The sequence below is a fragment of the Lycium ferocissimum genome, chromosome 12 (assembly GCF_029784015.1).
Source record: "Lycium ferocissimum isolate CSIRO_LF1 chromosome 12, AGI_CSIRO_Lferr_CH_V1, whole genome shotgun sequence".
Taxonomy (NCBI): domain Eukaryota; kingdom Viridiplantae; phylum Streptophyta; class Magnoliopsida; order Solanales; family Solanaceae; genus Lycium; species Lycium ferocissimum.
The window spans coordinates 26783310-26807942 of NC_081353.1; the positions used below are offsets into that span (position 1 = coordinate 26783310).

General features: G+C 32.3%; 1 protein-coding gene across 1 annotated transcript; it reads right to left on the reverse strand.

Annotated features, from left to right (window-relative positions):
* Positions 1-3058: 3058 nt before the first annotated feature.
* On the reverse strand, positions 3059-12410 carry LOC132038957 (putative clathrin assembly protein At5g35200). The gene is made up of 16 exons (XM_059429463.1): positions 12208-12410; positions 10556-10710; positions 10175-10244; positions 9970-10067; positions 7275-7416; positions 7072-7172; positions 6159-6242; positions 5994-6044; positions 5841-5906; positions 5687-5752; positions 5493-5573; positions 5307-5393; positions 4719-4874; positions 4549-4624; positions 4305-4420; positions 3059-3735 (listed from the first exon to the last, which is right to left on the reverse strand). The coding sequence occupies exons 2-16, from the start codon at positions 10658-10660 to the stop codon at positions 3358-3360; spliced, it is 1677 nt and encodes a 558-aa protein (XP_059285446.1). The 5' UTR covers positions 10661-10710; positions 12208-12410; the 3' UTR covers positions 3059-3357.
* Between the last annotated feature and the right edge of the window lie 12223 nt (positions 12411-24633).

Here is a 24633-nt window from a genome sequence, read left to right on the forward strand (position 1 = left end):
TATTTGAGAAAAAGTTGATCCTACAACAATTTCCTATATTATTTTTTATCTCTTCTATTAAAAAGAGTTATATAGTTAAAAAATTATGATAGTAATCCCTTTCATTCGTACGAGCGAGACAACTAATTATGATTAAATTTTAAATTTAGTCATTGTTGGTAAAAGAAATTTTTTGCTTGATCGTTGGTAAATTTATATTAAGTCTATTACTTAACGATTTTTTTGTTAGAGATCATATGTTAGTAGAGGGATAAGTGAGGTCTTTTGAGAGTATATTTAAAAATTATTTATCAGTAGGAAGCTAAATGTGACATAAAAAAAATCATTTTTTTTAACAAATCACTAGTTTAAGAATAGATTAATTTCTCCATAAAAATAATTAAGTACGAAAATATGAAGTATCCTAATGAAGCATAACAATTAGTGAAAATTCGTATAATCTATTTTTAATTTTTTTTAATAATTATGATGTTTGGGCCAGTTTGTGCATACCTTGTTAATTCCACAGGTACCTGCTATTTCCTATTGAAACTCTATTCACCAAGACTTGAACACATAGAATAAATCACCTTGTTTTGGTTTAAGATTGATTAAATTATATACTCAATTAAAAAAAATTAATTGTATGCTCAATTTAACTAATTTGAGATATAAGAAAAATAGATATTCTTGTTTGTTTTAATTTGGGCAGGTTACTATCAAAGGAAGGTGAGTAGTACTATTCCACTTTAGTTTCTTTGAATTGACTCTCTTTGTCGTCTTTCCTTTTTGTTTTTTTCTATTTTTTATTACTATTTTGTGGGGAGAAGTGTGTAATAAAGTTCAAATTATTTGGTTGCTTTAAAAGAGTATTATTGATTTTAACTTTATCAATTGTCTCTCTCAAACACCGAAACTTGTCTAGTTGTATTGAGACCGGTGGGTCCCCCACATGCATTTTCCTTTTTTTGTTTGTTTATTCTTTTACGACGCAGTGTTGGGAACAGCTCGAGAATATTCCGGAGAGCTATCGATTATTTCATCGAATACTTATTACCTCCCGTTAATATAAAAATACTGTATTTAATAATTTTATCTATTAAGTTTTAGATAGATAAAAGAAGACACATTTTTGATTCCTCGTAGAAGTGGGTTTAAATTAAGTGTAGAATAATATTTTCGTTATAGTTTGACTCTACAGGAAATTTAGAAAAGAAATGAAAACTTAAAAACCTAAACTTTCACTCCTAAATATGTCATAATATTAATGGAGTTATAAGATTTTTTTTTGCAACTTGTGACTCTGCACGTGTCATAACAAAAGTTTCTTATTATTGAGAAAATGCAATGCTTGAAGTTAAATTCTTTTAAATATATAAATACGTTATTTTCTCTAATAGACTCATAGGGCAGATGGATGGAGTATAAAGAATCTACTTTTTTCGGTTTTGATTTAAAAAAAAAAAAATCTATATTTAAATTGTATCGTGAATTCAGACATATATATTTAATTATTTCAAAGTTATTTTGATATTTGAAGTTACGTACAATAAGTATCGTGAATCGCAAAAAGTTTATAGTTAAAAGATATTTAAAGATAATTTTAAATAAAATTGTAGTTAAATATTGACTCGACAATTTATATAAACTTGCAAAAACGCTACTTAGAGAGAACTCATCGACAAACAAACACTTGAATTTATACTTTTTGAGCTTTTGACCAGCATCCGCCTTTTGTTCTTTTTTATTTTCCATCCAGTATTCGGTACCCTCATTAAATCCGATTAAATTCGGATAGTGCGTTGCAGGGCTCATTTTGAGGCAGCGCTCCCAACATGATTTTTTCCATTCCCACCCGGTGAGAGACAGAATTTGAATGGATGAAAAAGCTGATAAAACTTTCTCGCTAGTGAATCAAGTCAAATTCTCCGCAGACAAAGAAAGATAAAATTAGCACGACTACCATGACTTCTGAGATTCATGAAAACTGAGAATATTGAATTACGATACGACTTATAACAAGGAGAACAGGAGATGAGGTGATGTAAATACTAACACTATGTTTGGAATGTTGTTACCCATTGTATCGTATTGTTACTACAAATACAATGTTTATTTTGATTGTTAGTTAAAATGTATTGTATCGTATTGTTAAATTCCGTCGTCATCTAACAATAAAAAGTCCCATTTTATGTAACAATCGCTTAAGTGTTATCCCGTTATTATCTAATTTCTCTTTCCAATTATGTCTTTATTTAATATTTCATAATCTTATTTTACCCTTTACCCTACATTATCTACCCAGCCCTAAGTCTTCCTTCTTCTACCTCGTCAACTTATTGTATCTGCTCCCTTTTTCTTTCTTCATCTTTGTCTCCTCCTACTTTTTGGTGGAAAAACTTTTGTGATTTTAGTGTACTATTTTTATTTGCCCACGTTTCTTCTCCTGTTTCGCAATTACATGTATTACTTTTTGTCCATAACCTGTTTTCATTAATTTTGTTAAAATTTGCATAAACCTGTTTTCATTAATTGTTGTTAAAATTTGCATTAAATTCATATATTTACAATGCATTATAAACTTAGTAAATTCAATCTTAACAATAGTTTAGAGCATTTTTAGTAAACCTATCAATTACAATACAGTACGATACAGTCAATCCAAACAAAAAAACTGTTATTAAACAACAGCAAACGATACAATCTATCCAAACATTACAAACAGTACAGTACAATACAAAAGACAGTACAATACATTATGAAACGATGGGTAACAACAATCCAAACAGAGTGTAATGTAATAAGGTATGATACTACTGAAAATATTAAATTACGATACAACTTATAACAAGGAGAAAAGGAGACGGTGCTGTAAATACTACTGAAATAAGTCATGATCCTATTCGTGGGGATTCTGTAACTAATTCAAAGGTCTATCCAAAATGCTTCATATTCTATATTGGTCAAGTATATATGATGCGATTACATTGTCTTGCAAAATGCATAATAAGTAAAGGAAAATTAATTTCCCACGAAAAGTTAATACAAAGAGGACAGTAAGAAAATCCTGAAGGAAAAAAAAAAGACCATTTCATATTCAAACGATGTACAAATCACTAAAACAAATTTTGTTTCACAATACATCGGGTGTTCAACAATCACAAATCTTACAAAAACAAAAACAAAAAAAACTGATAAAAAATTATGAGTCGAAAATTATTGAGCATGCCCGCGATGTTTGCAAATAATGAATGAACCAAGAAAGCTACCTACATATTTAACAAATAATTTTTTTCCTACCCCCCTGCATTGATACAAACCTATTTGAGTATCAAAATCAATAGCTGAATACAGCAACATCTTCCCTTGGAATTTTGCTCAAATGAGGCCAGTATTATACGGATTATAGGCAGTTTGTACAGGCATACCGGGGCCGTATGGATTAGCATTTCCTCCGTAAGGGTTGGCGAAAGGATTCGCGTTCGGTTGTGGTTGGTGAGTCGTCATCATCATCATCTGCTGTTGTTGTTGTTGCTGTAACATGAAAGCCTGTTGCTGGTTGGCCATGGCTGCCATCTGTACATTCATGGGGGCCGCCACCATGTTGGAGACGTAGAACGGGTCGTATCCTACATTTTGCATCATGGGAGGAGCAGCTGGTGCAGGTTCCCATGGATTATAGCTCACATTTTGGTTGGTTTGTCTCAAAGCATCATCATACAAACTATCTAGCGTAAGTTTGTCGAGTCCTCCAGCCTAGTTTTTTACAAAAGCAGGAAGCATCAGTCAGAGGCAGATCTACGATTTAAATTTTATGGTTCAATTTTTAAGGTTCTTAACATTGAACCCATTACATACTTAAGAATGGGTTCATATCCACTATTTGTTTTGCACAGAAATTTATGCTTTGTGTTAAAAGTATCAGAAGACTACATCCGCCACTGGCGTCGGTATAAGTATGGCTCCTTATACATGTGAAGCACCGGTGCATCAAAATCTTTTGCATGTCGATCCGAGATTTAAACTTAGTAGGTTCAACCTTTAAAATTCCTTTTTTTTTTTTTTCCGAAATTATGGGTTTAGAATTACAATATTTATCAATTTTTCACATGTATATCTATATTTCGTGCCGAAAATACCGGGTTCAATTGAACCCATTGTACGGAGGTTGCATCCATCTCTACTTGCATGCATTATGTTAGCCCCCAAATTAGAGATGGTGATTGGTGAGACTATAATCATGTCTCTTACTATACCATTTATTCAATTTTCTAGTCAATGGGCGCCGTTTAAAACCAGCGAAATGAGAAGATGTGTAATTGTACCAATTTACTAGCAGTAGCGGCGCTCTCGTTCGAGCTGGGAGCTTCCACAAGAGCCAATTCCCAGCCAGTTCCATTAGTAAGATTTGAACCTGTTGAAGTCGGTGGGTTGGTAGAGCCTGTGATAGCAAAAAATATAAAATAATAATAATTGAAAAAAATAAGTCAGAATTTCCATCTTGAGGACCGTGACGGGTTAGTTTCGAACATTTGTTGGTATATAGTGGAATTGAGTTTAAAAACTTACCAACTGGTACGATAGCTAAAGCCAAAGAATTCTTCTCATCTAGTTCTGCAACAGCTGGAGAAGGATCATCCATAGACTACGGACAACAAAAATATAAGGCTTCAAATATCCAATCATAGAGTTAAATACGATACAAGGCTACAGATGAAATATTGTTTTCAAACTATTACCAAAAGATCAGCAGGTTCTGCCGGAGGAGCTTCCGTTTTAACAGGTTCCGGCTTCGGTTCAGGTTCCTTTTCAGGTTCCGGTGGAGGGGGAGAACGGGAACTGGCATCTTTGACCTCCGGGTCCTTTTTGTACTCAATAGCCAAAACTTTGGGTTCCTGGAAGTTGAAAACAATTACGGGATTATTACATTTTTGGACTGCTTTAAAACAAAATAGCCGGTTGTATAGGTTTTGTATATTAATTATAAATATAATAATATACATAATCAGTGTATAGGTTTTGTATATTTTGGCTAGCTCTTGTAATTAATTTTGGCCAACGGGCCGAAAATGGAAAAAGCACAAAAATGAATTGCAATGAAATTTAAGATCTCATTGGTGTAAAACAGACTTGTACTGTTGTACATATCAAATTCAAGTCTAAACGCTACCGTTACCGAAAAAGTATCTTTGCATGCATGGCCACAGTAGAAGAACGAGGTTCTCATGTGAAGGGGCTTGTTAAACATAATTAAATAAGTAAAAAATATTCGTCTATGTTTACTAGCTCGATCCAGAGATAATTAACGTTTATCAAGGTGTGAGGACTCTCCTTACCGAATCTTTCCGCATTGTAGAAGCTCGTGGTGCTTCTCTAACATACTCCTCCATGGCTTGTAAAAATGATGCAGGGGGCTAGATTATAAAAAAATGCAAATAGGATTAGGCAGACATATACAATGGCAATCAGACCAAAAAAAATTGCATATATTTTCCAGAAAAGTTTTCTCGTACCTGCTCAATTTTAATAAATTTCTCCCCACGTCCCACGTCAATACTTTTACATATTTCGTAAAACTCTGAAAGCGCCTCCGCCTATAAAATAAACGGAGAAATATCAGGAAAGGTGTTTAAATTCCTAAAGTCATGCAGTTTTTTTTTTTGTTTATGTATTTGCTGGCTCTGAAAATAATCTCTCAGGATGGTACCTGCTGACCAGCCCTGCGGTATATATCCAGAGACCTAAGAGCATCATTCCGTTGCATCTCAAAGAACTGTCGAAAAAATAACTCAGTTAAACTTTATTAGTTATTACTGAGGGGAAATAAGACTATCTATATTATTGACAAAAGGAAAGACTACCTTGTCAACTAAATTGACTGTACCATCACTGATGGCGTTGTAGATTTTAATGCTCTCTGAAGCAACCTATCAAAATTATAATAAGCAATCAGAGAGTGAAGAAATAAATACGCAAATCGTTTCTGATAAATATATGAAGAACAGATTACTTACCATTGAAAGTGCTAGCTGAATCACAAAATTGTGAACAGATGCTCCTTGTGGCTGCATGAAAATTTCGTGATCATAAATTTAAGCACAATGGAATATGCCATCTGAATCAAGCACATTTTTGTTCATGTAGCAACCATATCGAACTGATTATGAAGAGCAACATACCTGACAGCCGATAATACGATACAAAAGTTGCTGTAAGGCTGGTAACTGTTCAAGCAACTCCGGCGTGTCTAAATCTTTAGTTCTCTGCATTAAATGTATTAAAAACATAAGAAAATCCCAACATAAAATGTTCTCACCTAAAGATAAGAAGATTGGTATCGAAAGCAATTGGATCCTCGCAATATTGACGAACGATTGTTGCACAAAAACAAAATACTATCCACACACATAGGCCATTAGATATCCAACAAAACTAGTTCCCAAAAGGATAGCCTAGTATGAGAGTAGGGATGGCAAAATTAGCCGATGAAAACATGACTTGCCCCACCCGCCCAAGTATTTATTACCTCAGCCCATCAAAAATTGGGCTGATATGTAGCCCAAATTAACCCATGAGAAATCTTGTCAAAATATTTTCAAAAAGACATTTTTTTATTTGATATGTTAGATATAGTCATTATACGGGAAAAAAATAGTTTTATTCATTACTAAAAATTATAAACGAACAAACAAAGAAATTAAAACTCAGTAAGAAATGGGGGGTTGGGTTTTTTTTTTTTTTTTTTGGGTAAAGGAAATGGGGGGTTGGGTTATGACCCGCTTTTTAGCGCATTTCAGCCCAAGTTACTTTTGGGCGGGTTAATTTATTAACACAGCCCATTTTAATCCGCTCAAATTCAGCCCAACCCGCTATATGGGAGTAACAAACTGGAGATCCCAAGTTCGAATCCCTACTACAACACTTGGTATGACTGCTCCGACCTTGGTAGGCAGAATTACCTTAGCAACCCGGTCGATCCATTGAGGGGGGCGAAAGTTGCCCGAACAACCGAATACATACACATACACAGAAACATATCCAACACAATTCCTTTAAAACTATTGAAGAGATTAAAAAAAATGTTTCTCTCACCGGACGATCAGTCTCCACATCATATTTCAGAGCTCGAAAACATTCCAGCCTCTCCTCCAGGAACAAGGCATATGAACGCACCCAAGCAGAGTAATCCCATGCTGAAGAGAGTTTATCGGAGCAATTTTCAAATATTGAAGGAGAGCACTATGGACAAAAAAAAAAAAAAAAAAAAAAAAAAAAAAAGTTGATAATATGCATACCATTTGGACTAGAGTCGTCTTTGAAATGAGCCATGTTAAGCATGCGATTTCTGCTGCGGCCATAGTTCATAAGTTCCTCGTGGAATGTGGGGTCCACCTCTCTTAAAGCACGGTGAATGACTATCAATGTTTTTAGAGCAACCTGTAAACCAAAGACAGTGAAAGATGAATCAGCAATGGACCTTAAAGCGCAATCTTCTATTCTTGACGAGTTGATGTGAAACCAAGATTATGAAAACAAAGAAGAATGAGTCTTAAAACATTCGAACCAACACTTGATTATCAACATTATTCCTCGGCCCCAGAAGTTAGACCTTCACAAAAGCAAGGCAATATTTAGGGTCCATTTGGCCAAGATTTTTTCAAAAACTTGTTTGGTTATACATGATGTCAATTTTTCACGCCAAACTTGAAAAGAAGTTTTTCAAGTTAAAAAAAGAAAATTCCCTCGCAAAACATCGAACTTTTTTTTTCAAGTGAAATGCATGTCCAAACACAACCTCAACTACCAAATACCATTTTTTCAACTTAATTTCAAATACTTTTTTTTTTCATCAACTATCACTCTCTTCATGTCCAAACACCTACTTACTCCTTTGCAACTGAAGCTAATTGCAGAATGTATGGGCTTATAATCTTATCTGTTTTTACCAGTGAAATTAAGGCCAGTGGCTATCATGTGTCAATAGACCAGAAAAACAAAGTATCACAGCACAAAAACTGTTGACAATTGGTCTCGTAATATGCTCAACATAAGGTCTTAAATATATTTGATCGCAACATGAACAAGAGAGACGATCCAGATCTTTATGGGGTCTCTATAGGACCTTAGTCACATAAATGTTCTTTGAATCATGATGCTATGCAGGAATATCGTCGTATACTTTAATTGGACCTTAGTCATGTCAATGTTCTCTCGAAGTAGCTCCTTCAGGTGAAAAACAACCCTACATGGCAAAAGTTCACCAATTTTGAGTGTTTCTTTTTTATTTTATTTTTATTTTTTATTTTTTTTTTTTGTTGTTCATTCCCACCTTGATGCCCCAATTGGGTTACACCAACTTGAGTTTATCGGATACCTAGACCAACAGTGTACCATGATGGTGTCTTAGACCAACCAAGATTCTACAATAATAGCTCTCAGCTATATTGGCAGTTGAAACGTGATCAACTTCTATAAAAGCCAGCTGAAGCTGCAGTAATCAAAATGCTATACAAGAAAAAAGTACTAAATCAAGAAGTGAGAACCATCTGGTGATCCACAAAGGTCACACTACTGCTGGTCCCTTTTGAGGGTCCCATTTAATCAAAGAAGAGAATTTTTTTTACATCTTCCTTAAGAACAATGAATAGATGTAGTAGTACCTTTAGCTTTGTGGCGCAGCCCAATGGAACACGGAGAGCCAAAATTGGGTGTCAACAGTAGTCTCTCTTTCACCGGAGATGATGTAAAAGTTTTCGGGCAAAGAAGACGTAATAGACAATTTTGTCTCGAAATTGACAAAGTGGAAACAAAGAAGACGTAATAGCCAATTTTGTCTCGAAATTGACAAAGTGGAAACAAAAGGAGGATTTGAATGATTGCAGCCAAACTCTGGTTTTCGAGTTGCCAACATATCTTGGGTTGCACAAGAATCAGGCTGTGTAGTACTGGAAGATGATTTGGGATGAAAGTAGTAGTGGACTTGAGTACCGCAGTATAGCGCATATGAATCCTAGCTCATCCAACCCTCAAAATAGAAAGCAAATATTCTTAGAGGGAAGTCGTTGGTTTGAATGTGGTAATTATGTGGATCCTTTTAACTTCAGTCCAATAGTGGAAACCTGAAAGCTAATGAAACTGGGGGCTGATACACAATTTAATGAATATCACTTTCTGGCTTTGCATAATTTGGCGCAATTAATGTAATAACGTGGCATTTATGGGACTGTAACTCAGTTAGTCAAAATAGCAAGCTTATAGGCTTGGCCACTACACAAAAATTCCCTCCCATGTCCTGGCCCCTTCCAAAACAGGAAAGAGGAATTTAATTTTCTCTACATTAATGGAGGGATTGTTCAAGGGATTTAATTAATTTTCCAGGAAGAACATAGTTTTTTTATTTTTTGATTTTGCAGGACACAGGGATGAGAGTTTCATAGCACCCCCAGATTCACCTTTAGAATCTTTATGGTAATTTGTGCATGTAGAAAAGAAGAAACGATAAACTAACAGAACTTTGCCGAATCAGCATTTCGAGAACTAATAATGATTGATAGATATGGGACAAACTTTTCAAGAATTTACCTTTCATGAAAAAAGTGCTACTGAATTGAATTCATTATGCTTCTCAACTATAGAAACTATAGGCTGCGCAAGGGAATAGATCAGGTAGTGAAAAGTTAACAAAATGAACATTTTCTCTTCCCTTGATGGAGGAATTGTTCGAGAGATTTTAACTTTTTTTCCAGAAAGAAACTAGTTTTATTTAATTTTCAGGACCTTGTGGGGTGAAAGAGCAGTTCATAATACCCCATTGTTTCTCGCGTCTACCTTTAGAATCTCTATGGTAATTTGTGCAGTTGTACATAAGGTAAAAAAAGATAAAGCTAATGGGACTTTTCCAAATCAGTATCTCGAAAACTACTATGATAGTAGTATCTTCAATTTAACTTTCATGAAAAGGTGCTACCAAATTAAATTTATTATTCATACCGCCCAATTATGTGTCTTCGACAATCTTCTCGCAAGAGCATGAATGCAGTATGCAACATCAGCTCGAGGCCTGGTAGCCGAAATGGCCGAAAAAATGGCTGAAAATGAGAATCAAAAAAATTCTATCAAATCCCATTCTGAATGCTGTTTTATTGCTATAATTCCGTAAGTTACATCTCCATAACATGACGATCTGATGCTTTACCTCTTATGTACTTCTCTTTTGCTGGCTGTTCAACATGATTTGTTGCCTTGACTATAGCAATATCCAATTCCTGAAGAACATTAAGAAAACAGGTATCAAGAGAGCACTCAAAATAGACGTAGAACGAGAACAAGTGGAAAGAATAGAGGGATAATTAGTTTGTTTATCAAAAAAAATTAGAGGGATAATTACATATTTGGACCGCTCAAAAGTATCATAGCCAGTAAATGTATAGGTTTTGTATATTATATATAAATATACATATTGTATACACAAATATACGTAATCAGCGTATAGGTTCTGTATATTTTGGCTAGCTCCCGTAATTAATTCCGGCCAATGGACAAAAAATGAAAAAAGCCCAAAAATAAACAGCATTACCTTATAGCCACTATTAATTTTGGCTAAATTGACAGTGGTTGTATCCTTGAGTGCTCCAAGGGTTTTTCTTAAGCTGTTCTGCGTACCTCCTCCCGACATCGACATTTTCGCTCTTCGCGGCAAGCAGGCAGTGACTATATATATAATAATAAGCCCTGTAGTAAATGAATTCAAACGTACCATAATGAAACTAAACATTTCTCCATTGGCCAGGATTTATATAATAGAATTCCATAAAGAAGTACCAGTTTGCTATCCTCTTTATTATAAGATAATCATCCATAAGGCAACAGATTGCATAAATAAAACATACAAAACAATGATTTTGAACAAATCTTTTATATGGTATTCGTTTCACCTGAAAATCGAAACACCCAGTATGATTTTGGTGAATCTAACTAAAAATCCAAGAATTCAAGAAAACTTTGCTTATCATATCTCTACAACTTTTTATAGGCGAAATTCTACAGTTCAAGAAACAAAGGGAAAGTTGGAAACATAGGAAAAGCTCAACAGAAGAACAAAACATCAGAAACAACAAAAACATTTTTAGTCGGCACCGTCAAAATTTAAACCCAACAAGAAACCTTATTCCAAGAACCCACAAAGAATCAGGCTGTACATTGACTCAAACATTTCATAATCAAAGATCCAACAAACTCAAAATTCAATCTTTACACATTTACACCTCAAATTTTCAGCTCAACTAATAACCCCACAACCAAAAAGGCCAAAAGGGTATCTTCCTATGAACAAATGAAATAAAAAAAGGTCAGCTCTGAAACTCAACTTCATAATCAAAGATCCAACAAACACCTCAAAATTTCAATCTTTACTAATTTACACCTCAAAATTTCAACAACACCACAAAAATTCAGCTCAAACAATAATCCCACAACCAAAAAGGCCAAAAGGGTATCTTCTTATAAACAAATATAACTCAAAAAGTACACAATCAAAGATCCAACACACTAAAAATTCAATCTTGACACATTCATACCTCAAATGTTCAGCTCAAACAACAATCCCACAACCAAGAAAGCCAAAAGGGTCTCTTCCTATGAACAAATGAAATAAAAAAAAGGTCAGCTCTGAAACTCAACTTCATAATCAAAGATCCAACAGACTAAAAATTCAATCTTTACACATTCATACCTCAAAATTTCAATCTTTACTAATTTACACCTCAAAATTTCAACAACACCACAAAAATTCAGCTCAAACAATAATCCCACAACCAAAAAGACCAAAAGGGTATCTTCTTATAAACAAATAAAACTCAAAAAGTTCACAATCAAAGATCCAACACACTCAAAATTCAATCTTTACACATTCATACCTCAAATGTTCAGCTCAAACAACAATCCCACAACCAAGAAAGCCAAAAGGGTATCTTCTTATGAACAAACAAGAATCAAAAAAGCAGGTCTGAAAAACAAATTCATAATCAAAGATCCAAGAAACTCAAAATTCAATCTTTACACATTTCTACCTCAAAAATTCAGCTCTACCAAAGTACCAATAATCTCACAACCAAGAAAGACAAAAGGGTATCTTCTTATAAACAAATAAAACTTAAAAGACAAGTCTGACACACAACTTCATAATCAAAGATCCAACACACTAAAAATTCAATCTTTACACATTCATACCTCAAAAAATTCAGCTCAACCAACAATCCCACAACCAAGAAAGCCAAAATTGTATCTTCTTATGAACAAAAACAAGAACCAAAAAAGCAAGTTATGAAAGTTGAAACTCAAGTGAAACTGAAGAATTTCAAAGAGAAATTTGAGGAAAAAGGAAAGAGAACTACAAGAGGGGGTGGCCCGGGGGGGGGGGTAGTCTATTTTGGTGGCCTGCAGAGAAGAAAAGTCTCCAACAATGAATTTGTTTTGGTTGGCGGTCGGTGTCATTTACCATTTATTTTTTATTGCATTTCTTGAAATTATTATATACATATAGTATTCAATTTTGTGTATCTACATCTGTTTACTTTTTTATTTTGGTTAATTTATACTCCTTCAGTTTCAATTTATATGAATCTATTACTATCTGAGGAGTCTACGAGATATTATTTTGATCACATTTTTCTTACATTATTTTTAAATTATTTGAATTATAAATTATCATGACTTATTATATTTTTAATGTAATTTCTAAATATATAAAATTTATTTTTACAAACTTAAAAACTCCATGTCAAAACTTACTGTCAAAGTTATAAAGTTTGATTCTCATAATCTGAAAAGGTTCACTGAAAAGGTTTACGTGAATTGAAACGGAAGGAGTACTTGTGTTGATTAGAGTATACTCATAATTGTACATGTTGTTTGTGTCTATATTCTCTTACCTTTACTTTTTCTCTCTCTCTCTTTTCTTTCAAATAACAAAATAAAATAATGGCCTTACCTTTTTGTAAGAAAGAGAGTGTACATGTAACTTATGGAAACCATCATTTACACCTCCTGTGTCTTAATAGTCAAACTTTGCTGACATGGATAAATTGATTTTGTCATTCTTTATAAATTTAATTTTAATTATATATATTTTTTTAAAAGTTAATCGCACTTTTAATTTGTCAATTATTTATAACTTTTAATTTACTTTTAAGAAGATTGTTAGAGTAATATAGGGACGAGAAGAGGGAATTATTCATGGTGTTCATTGACCTATAAAAGGCATATGATAAAGTTCTTAAGAGGTCCTTTGAAGATGTTTGGAGTGTAGAGGTGTACATGTGCCTTACATTTGGGTTATTAAGGATATGTATGATGGGACTAGAGCCCGAGTTAGGACAGTGGGAGGTGACTTAGAACACTTCTCGGTCGTGATGGGGTTGCACCAATTACCAAGGATCAGCCCTTAGCCCGTTCCTTTCTTACTTTAGTGATGGACGAATTGACATGGCATATGCAAAGGGAGGGGTATTGATGTATGTTATTCACGGATGAGATAGTATTGATTGACGAGACGCGTGTTAATGATAGACTGAAAGTTTGGAGAAAGGCCCTAGAGTCTAAGGTTTCAGATTAAGCAAAACCAAAACAGAGCATCCGGAGTGCAAGTTCAGCGACGTAATGCATACGGTGGAGGTGGAAGTGAAGATCGATGCACTAGTCATACCCAAGAAAGAAAGATTAAAGTATATTGGGTCCATAATTCAAGGAGACCGGGCCATTGATGATGATGATGATGTCGCACACCGTATTGAAGAGGATTGGTGAAATAGAGGCTCGACTCTGGAGCGTTGTGCGATAAGAAGGTGTCATCAAGACTTAAAGGTAAGTTCTACAGAATGGTGGTTAAACCAACATTATTGTGGTGCAGAGTGTTGGCCAGTCAAAAAGGCCCACATTTAGATGAGAATGCTCATGTGGATATGTGGGCATACTAAGAGGGATATGATTAGGAACAAAATTATACTGGGCAAGGTGAACGTAGCCTCCTTGGCAGATGAGATGGGGGAAAGGAGGCTGAGATGGTTCGGACATGTGAAGAAGAGGTGTGATGATGCGCCAGTAAGGAGGTGTCAGATGTTGACTGTAGCGAAAGTTAGGAGAGGTAGAGGCAGACCAAAGAAGAACTAATGAAGGTGATTAGACGGGACATGACACATCTTCAGCTGGCTGAACGGAGGTCAATGATTATGGTAAAAGGTTAGTAGGTAGTTGAGTATCGTCGTACTTTTAGTAGTATGATTTATGTATTGCATGGTTTCTTTTTCTCCAATGTGTATTAATATATGTTGTTGCACTTGTTTTGTATATTGCTATTTATCGTCTCATTTTTCTTACATCCCACGTCGCTTACATTTCTTTTGGGCCGAGTGCCTATCGGAAACAACCTCTCTAGCCCCACACAAGTAGGAGTAAGGTCCGCATACATCCTACCCTCCCAGACCCCACTTGTGAGATTGCACTCAGTATGTTGTTGTTGTTATAAATATTTAATTAAGCACATTAAATTTTTAATTAATTAAATTCTGCACTTTTAATCTTTTTATTTGTATATATTCAAAAATTTATCATCATTACTAATTGTTCCACAACTTAATTACTCATAGTTATATTCATTAGATAAAAGTTCTCCATCTTGTAAAGGTGGTCAAAATTTATTAATGATGTATTAGCTTTCTTTAATTTGAATTACTGAAATACAAATACTTCTGCGATTTTTTATTTACATAATTTTGTTCCTTTTTATAACATTAAAATGAAAAATTAGATTTTTACATCTTTTTAGCTATAATAGCATAATAAGGTTTAAATGTCAAAGTTTGTTATAAATTTATAAAAATCAATCGCTATAAAAGTAAAAAATATCGAAACAAACGAAATTGTTATAAAGAGATTTGACTGTATTTCTTTTGCCACCCTTTTCAAATGTTTACTGCCATGTTTCCATTTAATTGTCAGCATAAGTTTTGTACGTGCTTTTTAAGTAAATAATACTCCCTCCGTCCTAATTTAAGTGTCTTATTTTTTATTTTATTTTTTGTTTGTTCTAAAAAAAAATGGTTTTTTTTTATATTTAGTAAGTTTTCCAATTTTAACATTCTACATGATAGTTTAAGACCACAAGATTTAAAGTACTATACACTTCTTTAATTTAAGATCACAAAATTCAAAAGTCTCCCTTTATTTCTTAAGCTTCATGCCAGTCAAACTAAGACACTTAATTGGGACGGAGAGAGTAATAAGATAAGAAGAGTATATCGATTAATTATCTTTATTAAAATTTTAATGTTTAGTTACATTAATTTCTTCTTACTAAATAAGACATCAAGGCTATAAGACATATTTTTTTTTTGCAAATAAGCGTAATCCCGAAGATGCGACACTAAACCATTGTCTTTTTTTTTTTTTAAAGATGATAAGTATTTGAATACAATTATTTTTTTATAAATATGACAATTAAATGAAAATGGAGAGAGTACATTCCGGCAACATATCTTTACTCTCTCAATCTCAATTTTGACATATTTCCTTTTTAATCTATTTGAAAAAAGAATATCATATTTTATATTTAAAATAATATAAATTTAAATATTAATTTACTCTTAATGAATGATTTATAGTCACACGATTATTTAAGATTTATTTTAAATCATAATTTTTTTTGTAAAAAGATCCAAACTTCGTATCTAAAAGAAGTTGCCACTTAAATTAGATTCAGGAGAATTATATTTTCTATTAATGGTAAGCTTTAAAAAAAGATTTGCTAAGCCCAATAAACATTTTAGAAAAATTTTAGTGGCAGTAAAATTCTCCCATCTAACTACTCTTTCTCAGAAGCAAAAGTTGTCAGAATACGGAAGCGTACGATAAATCTACCTTAGCAATAAATTATTTTCTTATATTATACTCCCTCCGCCCCACAATAAGTGTCACCTTGGCCAAATTTTTTTATCCCATAATAAATGTCACCTTAGGAAATCAATTCATATATTGACAAGTTTTTCCAATTTTGCCCTTAGACAAAAACTGACAAATTTATGTATTCAAGATAAAAAACACATAGAAACTTGGTATTATTAGAGTCCCAATGTCAAAAGGCTTACTTTTCATACATGCTCTAATCAAAAGGGAAAAGTAATTTATTTTTATTATATAGGGGTAGTTTAGTAAAATCTACATTGCATGATTGATTTCTTAATATGCGTATTTTTTGCTAAGGTGACACTTATTATGGAACGGAGGGAGTACTATATTATTGTAATGATCCAATATGGACCGTTAGATTTGATGGTGATGAGATGGATCAATGAGTGAGGAGTGGGACCCCAAAAATTTGAGATGTAAAGTAGCTGTCCACAGCTTTAGCTGAGTTGAGCACAAAGACAAATCCCACAACTACATACATGTGCAATTTAGTGAAACTGACCACATTGTACTAACCTGTACCTGCTAATGATCAATCTTGTTTTTTAAACAAAAAAAAAAAAAAAAAAAAGGAGGTGTGGGGTGGGGGGTGTAAAGGGGGTGGGGGGGTGAAGGACACTCTTTTCTTGATTTGGTAATTAACATTTGCTATTTTGAGGGTCTTTAACATATTCATGGACGTGATTGTGCTTCATGTGGCCACTTTCAATAAAATTTATGTGGGAAAATGTCAATAAAGGTTTAAGCCTATCAGATTTATTAGTATTTTCTTTGGGTGGTGAAATTAATGCGCGATGTCAAAATACATCGGCAAGGATATTTGAATTCTTTGTCTATTCTTTTTAGTATTTTCTAGAAAACAATAATTAGGAATAGAGAATATATATCAAAGAAAAGTCTAACCGTTGAAATCATCTTTTTCATTATTATTTGGTACATTTCGGTCATTAACATTAGTGAATTAGGTGAAAGTACAGCCAAACTTATCTAACCCGCTTAACCCGCTCAAGTTATAAGAGGTTTAGTGATTCTGATAATAGATTGATTAGGGCTATGACTTATGTTCAAGTTAACTCATCAAAAGTCAGTAGTCTAAATGATCGCACGGTAATGTCCAACCTTGACTCATGAAAATGTTTAATCTTACCCTATACAAATGTGTTTTTGATATTGTACTGCCTTTTGGTCTTAATGTCTAACAATCACTACAAGAAAAAATATATTTGGCAACAAAATTATTTTTATTGTCATAGATTGATTATTGTTGCAAAAAAGATCTTTTTGGCAACAAAACTTTTTTTTGTTATGACTTTTCCCAACTACATTATCGCAACAACCTTTTTTTTTTTGTTGCCAAAAGTACTTTTTGCAACAATAATCAATACTATGGCAACAAAATTAAATTCTTTGGCAACAAAAAAGTTCTTTGCCAACAATAAAACTAAGTTGTTGTCAAATATTAAATTTTTTATTGTCATTTCTATACTTTCTTGTAGTGAATAACAAATTTGAATCACCATTTTATTTATGTTAAAGGAGTCTTATATTGGTGGAGTCATGGAACATAAGTTTGAAATTGTAAAAATGATGGGTTAAGTAGAGCGAGTTAGGCTATGAGCCATTGTTTAGCTCATCTTGACCTAACTCATCTTTGTCCATGTAAATTTTGAATGGGGTTGGACAATGACCTATTTGTTGATTCAATCTACTTTAACCCGCACAGATTCAGTCCAATACGTCCATTTGCCGTCCTAATATTTTGATATCTACCATTTCATAATTAGTACATTAGAAAATCAGGAATTCACTAAAATGATGGGAGTAACATTTAGTAGGTGTTTGAATGAGTAAATTAGTTGAATAAAAGTTATTTAAAGTTGAAATTGAATATAATTATCTACTGAAAATTGAGTGGCTTTGGAAAATAAATTATTTATACAGTATAAATAGAGGACCAGCTTTAAGGTTTTTGTTTGTTGAAAAGGTATATGGTGAGTAGTAAAGCATCAAAGAAATTGATTATCTGTTAATTAATTGGGTAAAAAACATTCTGAGACCGTTTTTGTTTGTTGAAAAGGTATATGGTGAGTAGTAAAGCGTCAAAGAAATTGATTATCTGTTAATTAATTGGGTAAAAAACATTCTGAGACATACAGAACAAAATCTAGCATCTCTTTAATAAAGGAAATATTATAAAAATTTAAGACACTACATGATTAAATATTAAGTATTCTCTATGCTTGGTGGGCAATTACTGTAATATTCCTTTTCAACAAGTCATTGGTCCTCCTTTTTAAACTCACACAAACCTAAGGAGAGATCTACATCAATAATTGAGCAATAAACAAATAACAAATAGTTCTAGATATGAACCACAAGGTATTTATATATTTGTTTGGTTTCATATGAAAGTAATTGATAGTTAAGATCTTGGTGTCACTTCTTTGTTATTTTTAACCAAATCAGAGGTTAAGTTTTCCATTGTCAAACAGTTGGTATTCTTATTTAATATAAAATTTATAGATGATCCCATCAAAATCCCATTAAAAAGAATTAATCTAAATATTCGTCTACTTAACTGCTAAAATTAGAAATAGCCAACGGATATATTTATTATATATATAGATTATATATAATATGTGTAAGACCGTGTATAATTAGCGTATAATTTGTATATACTGACTACAAAAAGTGAACAATAAATTCGACCGATTATTTGTATAAAGATCCCAAACATTAGACCAAATGATTTAACATAAAATTTAAAAACACACTAATTTTGACTTCACCTTTATGATTTTTCTTTATTTCATTTTTGAATGGTTTCTTAGTGGGAGTGGACTTAAAAGTTTCTGGCTTTTGTTTCTTTTTCAAAAGAATAAAAGAGCATATTACGGGTATTTTGTAATTTTTTAAAAAGAGATTTTAGTTTCTTCTAGATGTTAAAAGGATCCTAGAATACCTTATTAATTGGAGTTTTCAACTTTGAATTTTATTCTATCTAGAAGTTAGACTAGCTATGCATTCAGACTTAATAATGAAGTCAATTAAAATTACCCACTATTCAACTCTAAACCTTAGGATAGTCCTAAATGAAATACAGACCATATGAATAACTGATCAGATCATCTACACAAAATTATACTATAGCATGCGGTGCATGTACATGTATCAGAAGGTGTAAGTAGTACACATTGAGAATAGAATAAGAAAAGATCGATTGAGTTAATTTGATGGACCTAAAGTCACGAGTAAAACTACAGTAAATGGGCATATTATTGATATACCTTCATTATTATAGTAGTGAAAAACAAATTCACAATATACAAATGGTAACAATAATAATAATGCGTGAAAATATTAGTGATCGGTTTGTAGGTGTGAAACTACAATGAATGAAGGTATTAAAAGGGGATGAGATAAAGCTGAAATCACATGTAATAATATTATCTTAAAAGACCTACAATTTATTAGAATCATGCAAACTTAACTAAAGTTATGACATAATGGAAGAAAAAGACCCATATGTATAATATCTACTAGTTGGAAATAGATTTTAATCTCGTTAGTACGTTGATTTTGAACATATGCTTTTCCAGGAGTGCTTTAATATTATCATTTATATATGTCAGTAAAAATATCGAGAACTTCAATTATTATGGAGTATTATTTATTTATTTATTATTATTATTATTATTATTATTATTATTATATTCTTGTCTTACTTTTATTTTGGTCCATTGGGTTGGGAGTAGGGGTGTCGAGATAATAGTCAAAATACTCCCCAACGTTTGACCAAAATGCCAACTACACACCTAACCTTTGCGTTGGACCTATTACCCCCCTGGATAATTTTTTTCAGTATTAAAATGCCCCTTTTTTGCTGTGGACAAGAGCGTGACTACACCGCCTGGCGCGTTATAACCTTTAAAAAAGCATCCGATGTGTTTTAAAATGCTAATCGGACCCACATAGATGCCACATAGATAAATTTAAATTCCCTCCATTTTTAGGCTACTTCATCTTCTTCTTCACCCCATTTAACACCCATCTCCATTTTTTTGGTCAAAATAATACTCATTATAAATTTAGAGCTAGGATAGTGATTATTCTTATAATCACTGTTTTTCCAAATCAAATTTAAAAAAAAAAAATCAAGAAAAAAAAACGAAAATGAAAAAAAAAAAGGTTGAAAATCTAATCTTGTTAAAGAAAATCTGATTGAAAGTTGCTTGTTTGGAGTTGCTACTTGTTGCTTGGTTGGAGTTGTTTAAGCACTAATTCTTTGATTTGGGGAGAAAATTAAACTCCATTACTAGGAATTTGGAGAAAACTATGAAGAACACTAAGTGGGTTTCTTTAAATTCTTGATTGTTTGATCAAATTAATGGATGAACTTTGTTCTACTTGGTGTTAGGAAGCTTCCTTTCACATTTGGATTTTTTCCAAATCAAATTCAAAAAAAAAAATCCGAAAAAAAAAAACCAAAATCTAGAAAAAAAAAAGTTGAAAATCTAATCTTGTTAAAGAAAATCGATTGAAAGTTGCTTGTTTGAGTTGCTACTTGTTGCTTGTTTGGAGTTGTTTAAGCTAAGCACTAATTTTTGAGTTGATTTGGGGGAGAAAATTAAACTCCATTGCTAGGAATTTGGAGAAAGTTATGAAGAACACAAAGTGGGTTTCTTTAAATTCTTGATTGTTTGATCAAATTAATGGATGAACTTTGTTCTACTTGGTGTTGGAAGTTTTCCTTTCACATTTGGGTTTTTTTTATCAAATTTGATGGTTGGTGTGATTTTTTTTTTTTTCAACTCCTAATGAAGATGATGGTGATGATGATGTTGATGAAGATGAAGGAGAATTTGGTATGGGTTTTTGGATCCTCATACTGAAAATGGAGTGTGAAAAATTGAGAGATTTTTTTTTTTTTTTTTTTTAAGAAGAGTAGATGGATGGAGGAAGGGGGGAAATTAATAAAAAATGAGGGGAAATTAAAGATGTGGCCCGTGGGCCAGGCGCGTGTGGACAAAGCACACGTTAATAATTTGGGGTTGTCATATTGGATCACACATCAAAAAGGGATTTTAATATTTAAAAAAATTGTCCAAGGGGGTAATAGGACCAACGCAAAGGTTCGGTGTGTAGTTGGCATTTTGGTCAAACGTTGGGGAGTATTTTGACTATTATCTCTAGGGGTGTCAATAGTTTTAAAAAAACCAACTTAACCGACCGAACCGATTTTTAGGTTTCATTAATAAACCGACGGCTTTTATATTAATTTATAACCATACCGAATAATTAGGTTGGTTTTAATTGTATAAAAATAAACCGAAAAAATACCGAACCGTACCAAATAAGTTTATATGTGTAAAATATATTCTATATATTAAATTTAAATATGAAAACGACTACAAGCCGGCAACATAATTAGCACCTAAAGTTCCAACGCTAAAACCTATTATACTACTCCTATTGAAATTAAATTAGTTCGGGCAATTCGCAGTAATTATTTTGGGGTGGTCTTTAATTTTTGCCCATCAAAATGAATGTATTTAACTCGCCTAAAACCTCAGGGTTCCAGGTTCTAACCCCTGCTCAGGCTAAACTTAAAAAAAAAAATCGTTAGGCAGAGGTTGCCTACAAACTCTGCCCCATCGGGCATAGTTGCCTGCAAAACTCTACCTTGAGGCAGAGTTTGCAGGCACATTATGCCTGCAAAAAAATGAATTAGTTCTAGCATCTCAAGTAGTATCTAGTTTGTAAGCTACAAGGTATTCCAACGATCTTGGATAGAAAGCTACAAAGTATTAGATATTTTTCTTCTCGTATGATTTTAAATTTATCTTATTGGATTCTTAATCTTAGCAGACTTCGTTCTTAAGTCCCATCTTGATTGATTTTTGCCCCCTTGTGTGATTTAAATTATACTTTTTGTCTTTGCTTAACATTGTTTTACACTATCGTAAAATAGTGGGATCAATCTTTATTCTTGTCATCTTTCATGTTTTCTTGATTCATCACCCTTTAAATAGTAAAAATGTCTAGAGTGTTTTTGCCAAAGTTCTATAGAAGTATGCACGATATCGTGTCTTTAACTTTTACTACTGACTATAACATGATGTTCCGACTATAAATGATGTTCTTTTTTGATTCTAAAAAAAATTGAAAATTAATATACATTTTATAAAATAACCGCCCGAATCGATATCGATACCACTAAGATCGAGTGTTGTTGGTGATGAAAAGGAGCTGACAAGGGCAATTCATTCGAAAAATTTTTATTTAATATTTGATTCTACAAAATCCGTCCAAATAACTTAATTTAAAAAATTACGAAATAATTTGTAAAATCTATGTATACATTTATTTATATAAAGATTCCAAACATTAAACCCAATGATTTAACATAATTTAAAAACTCACTAATTTTGACTCCACCTTTATGATTTTTCTTTATTTCATTTTTGAATGGTTACTTAGGAGTGTTGTTGGTTGGTTGAAAAGGTTAAAACCATAATCAAACCAAGTGGCAATTCATTCAAAAAGTTGTTATTTTTATTTAATATAAGATAAATAGACGATCCTCTCTCAAAAAGAATTAATCTAAATATCCGTCCACTCAATCACTTAATTTAAAAATTAGTAGGGTTTTTACTTTTTAATATATGTATAGTATGTGCATAACATATTCTTTTAAATCTATGTATATTAAATTAATAAAAAAGTATAAAATATCTTTAATTATTTATGACCGAATATTTATATAAATAATTATAAACATTATAAATTATCCCAATGATTTTTTACATAATTTAAAAACCAAATATTACTAATTTAAACTCCACCTTTATGATTTTTCTTTATTTCATTTTTGAATGGTTACTTAGTGGCAGTGGACTTAAAGTTTATGTCTTTTGTTTCTTTTTCAAAAGAATAAAAGAGCATATTACGTGTATTTTTTAATTTAGTTTAAAAGAGATATTAGTTTCTTCTAGATGTTAAAAGGACCCTAGAATACCTTTTTAATTGGAGTTTTCAACTTTGAATTTTATTCTATCTAGAACTTAGCATCATTTCCTCATGTTGCGACTGGTGACTAATTATGCATTCAAACTTAATCATGAAGTCAATTACAATTACCCGCTATTCAAATCTAAAGCTTAGGATAGTCCTAAATGAAATATAGACCATATGAAATAACCAACAAGATCATCTACACAAAATTATACTATAGCACGTGGTGCATGTGTATATATATTACAGGTTCCAGAAGGCGTAAGTAGCACGGATTGAGAATAAAATAAGAAAAGATCGATTGAGATAGTTTCATAGACCTAAAGTCACGCGTAACATTATAGTGAATGCTATATTATTGATATACCTTCATTATTATAGTGAAAAACAAATTCACAATATATAAATGGTAATAATAATAATAATAATAATAATAATAATAATAATAATAATAATAATAATAATAATAATTATTATTATTATTATTATTATTATTATTATTATTATTGTTATATTCTTGCCTTTCTTTTATTTTGGTCCATGGGATTGGGAGTGTTGTTGGTCGGTTGAAAAGGAGCTGGCAAGTGGCAATTCATTGTGGATTTCTCTTGGTTATAATTTCCATATATGGAATTTTAATTTGACATCCATTGTCCAAACTTGATATGGCATTAAAAAAGAATAGGCATCTAAAATTAGTTTTAGTAATAAAAGAGTCTTATCGAACCGTTTAAGTTTTAGATGAAAAAATCCATACAATTTTAACATAGCATTAAAGCAGACAAACATTCTTGATTTCCAACACTGCATCAACCAAAAATATTTACGCAAGAATAGATAAATTTTTAGATGAGCAATCCATTACTCAACAATCTTTAATTAGTATGAAATAATGGATTCCAGCTAGCAGCAAGATGCTTCGTTATCCAGCAATTAAGCTCGTGGTTTTGCCAGTTAAGGAGAATAATTAATACTGTTTCATGTGCACCAGCTTGTTCTTTTATTCTACAACTTATTTTTGAAGTTCCATTTTTGTCTCCTAATACTATTATACAGTTTGCGTTCAGACAGCTATTGTTTCTATTCTTGCAAAAGGAAATATAAAGGGCTAACAACTAGCACTCTACTTACTACTAAAGGTTGTGACGGGATGGTGAATATCCATCTATCCTTAATTAGAAGTTTTAGATTCAAACTGTAAAAATAAAATCACCATTAATAGGAAACACTTTAACCCCAAAATGAAACGTGCATGCCTAAATCCTGATTAGTCGAGTCCCACAACAGATATGGATAACTGAATACCATTTTTTGGTGTTAATATTTAAGTTATGCCATTAGTTTATAATTTTTTGCAACTCTTACCTACTTTGAAACAACTTCAGAAGTGTAATGTCTAAAGTTAATCTTGACAAAGCCTAACGCCAAACAAAAAGTCTGAAGTTTCATAAGATTGAAATTCAAATATTTTTATCTGAAGTTCATCCATATTTGTCTGGTTTCAGACATAAATGTCTAGAGTTAAGTTGTTTTGAAGTGGGTAGACATAAAAAATTAAAAAACCTAATACTGCATTTAATCTGAATGCAACACCACTTATACAGTGCTTGTGCAGTTATAGGGGTGTCATGGTTTTCGAAAAACCGACTTAACTGACCGAATTGTACCATACCGAACCGA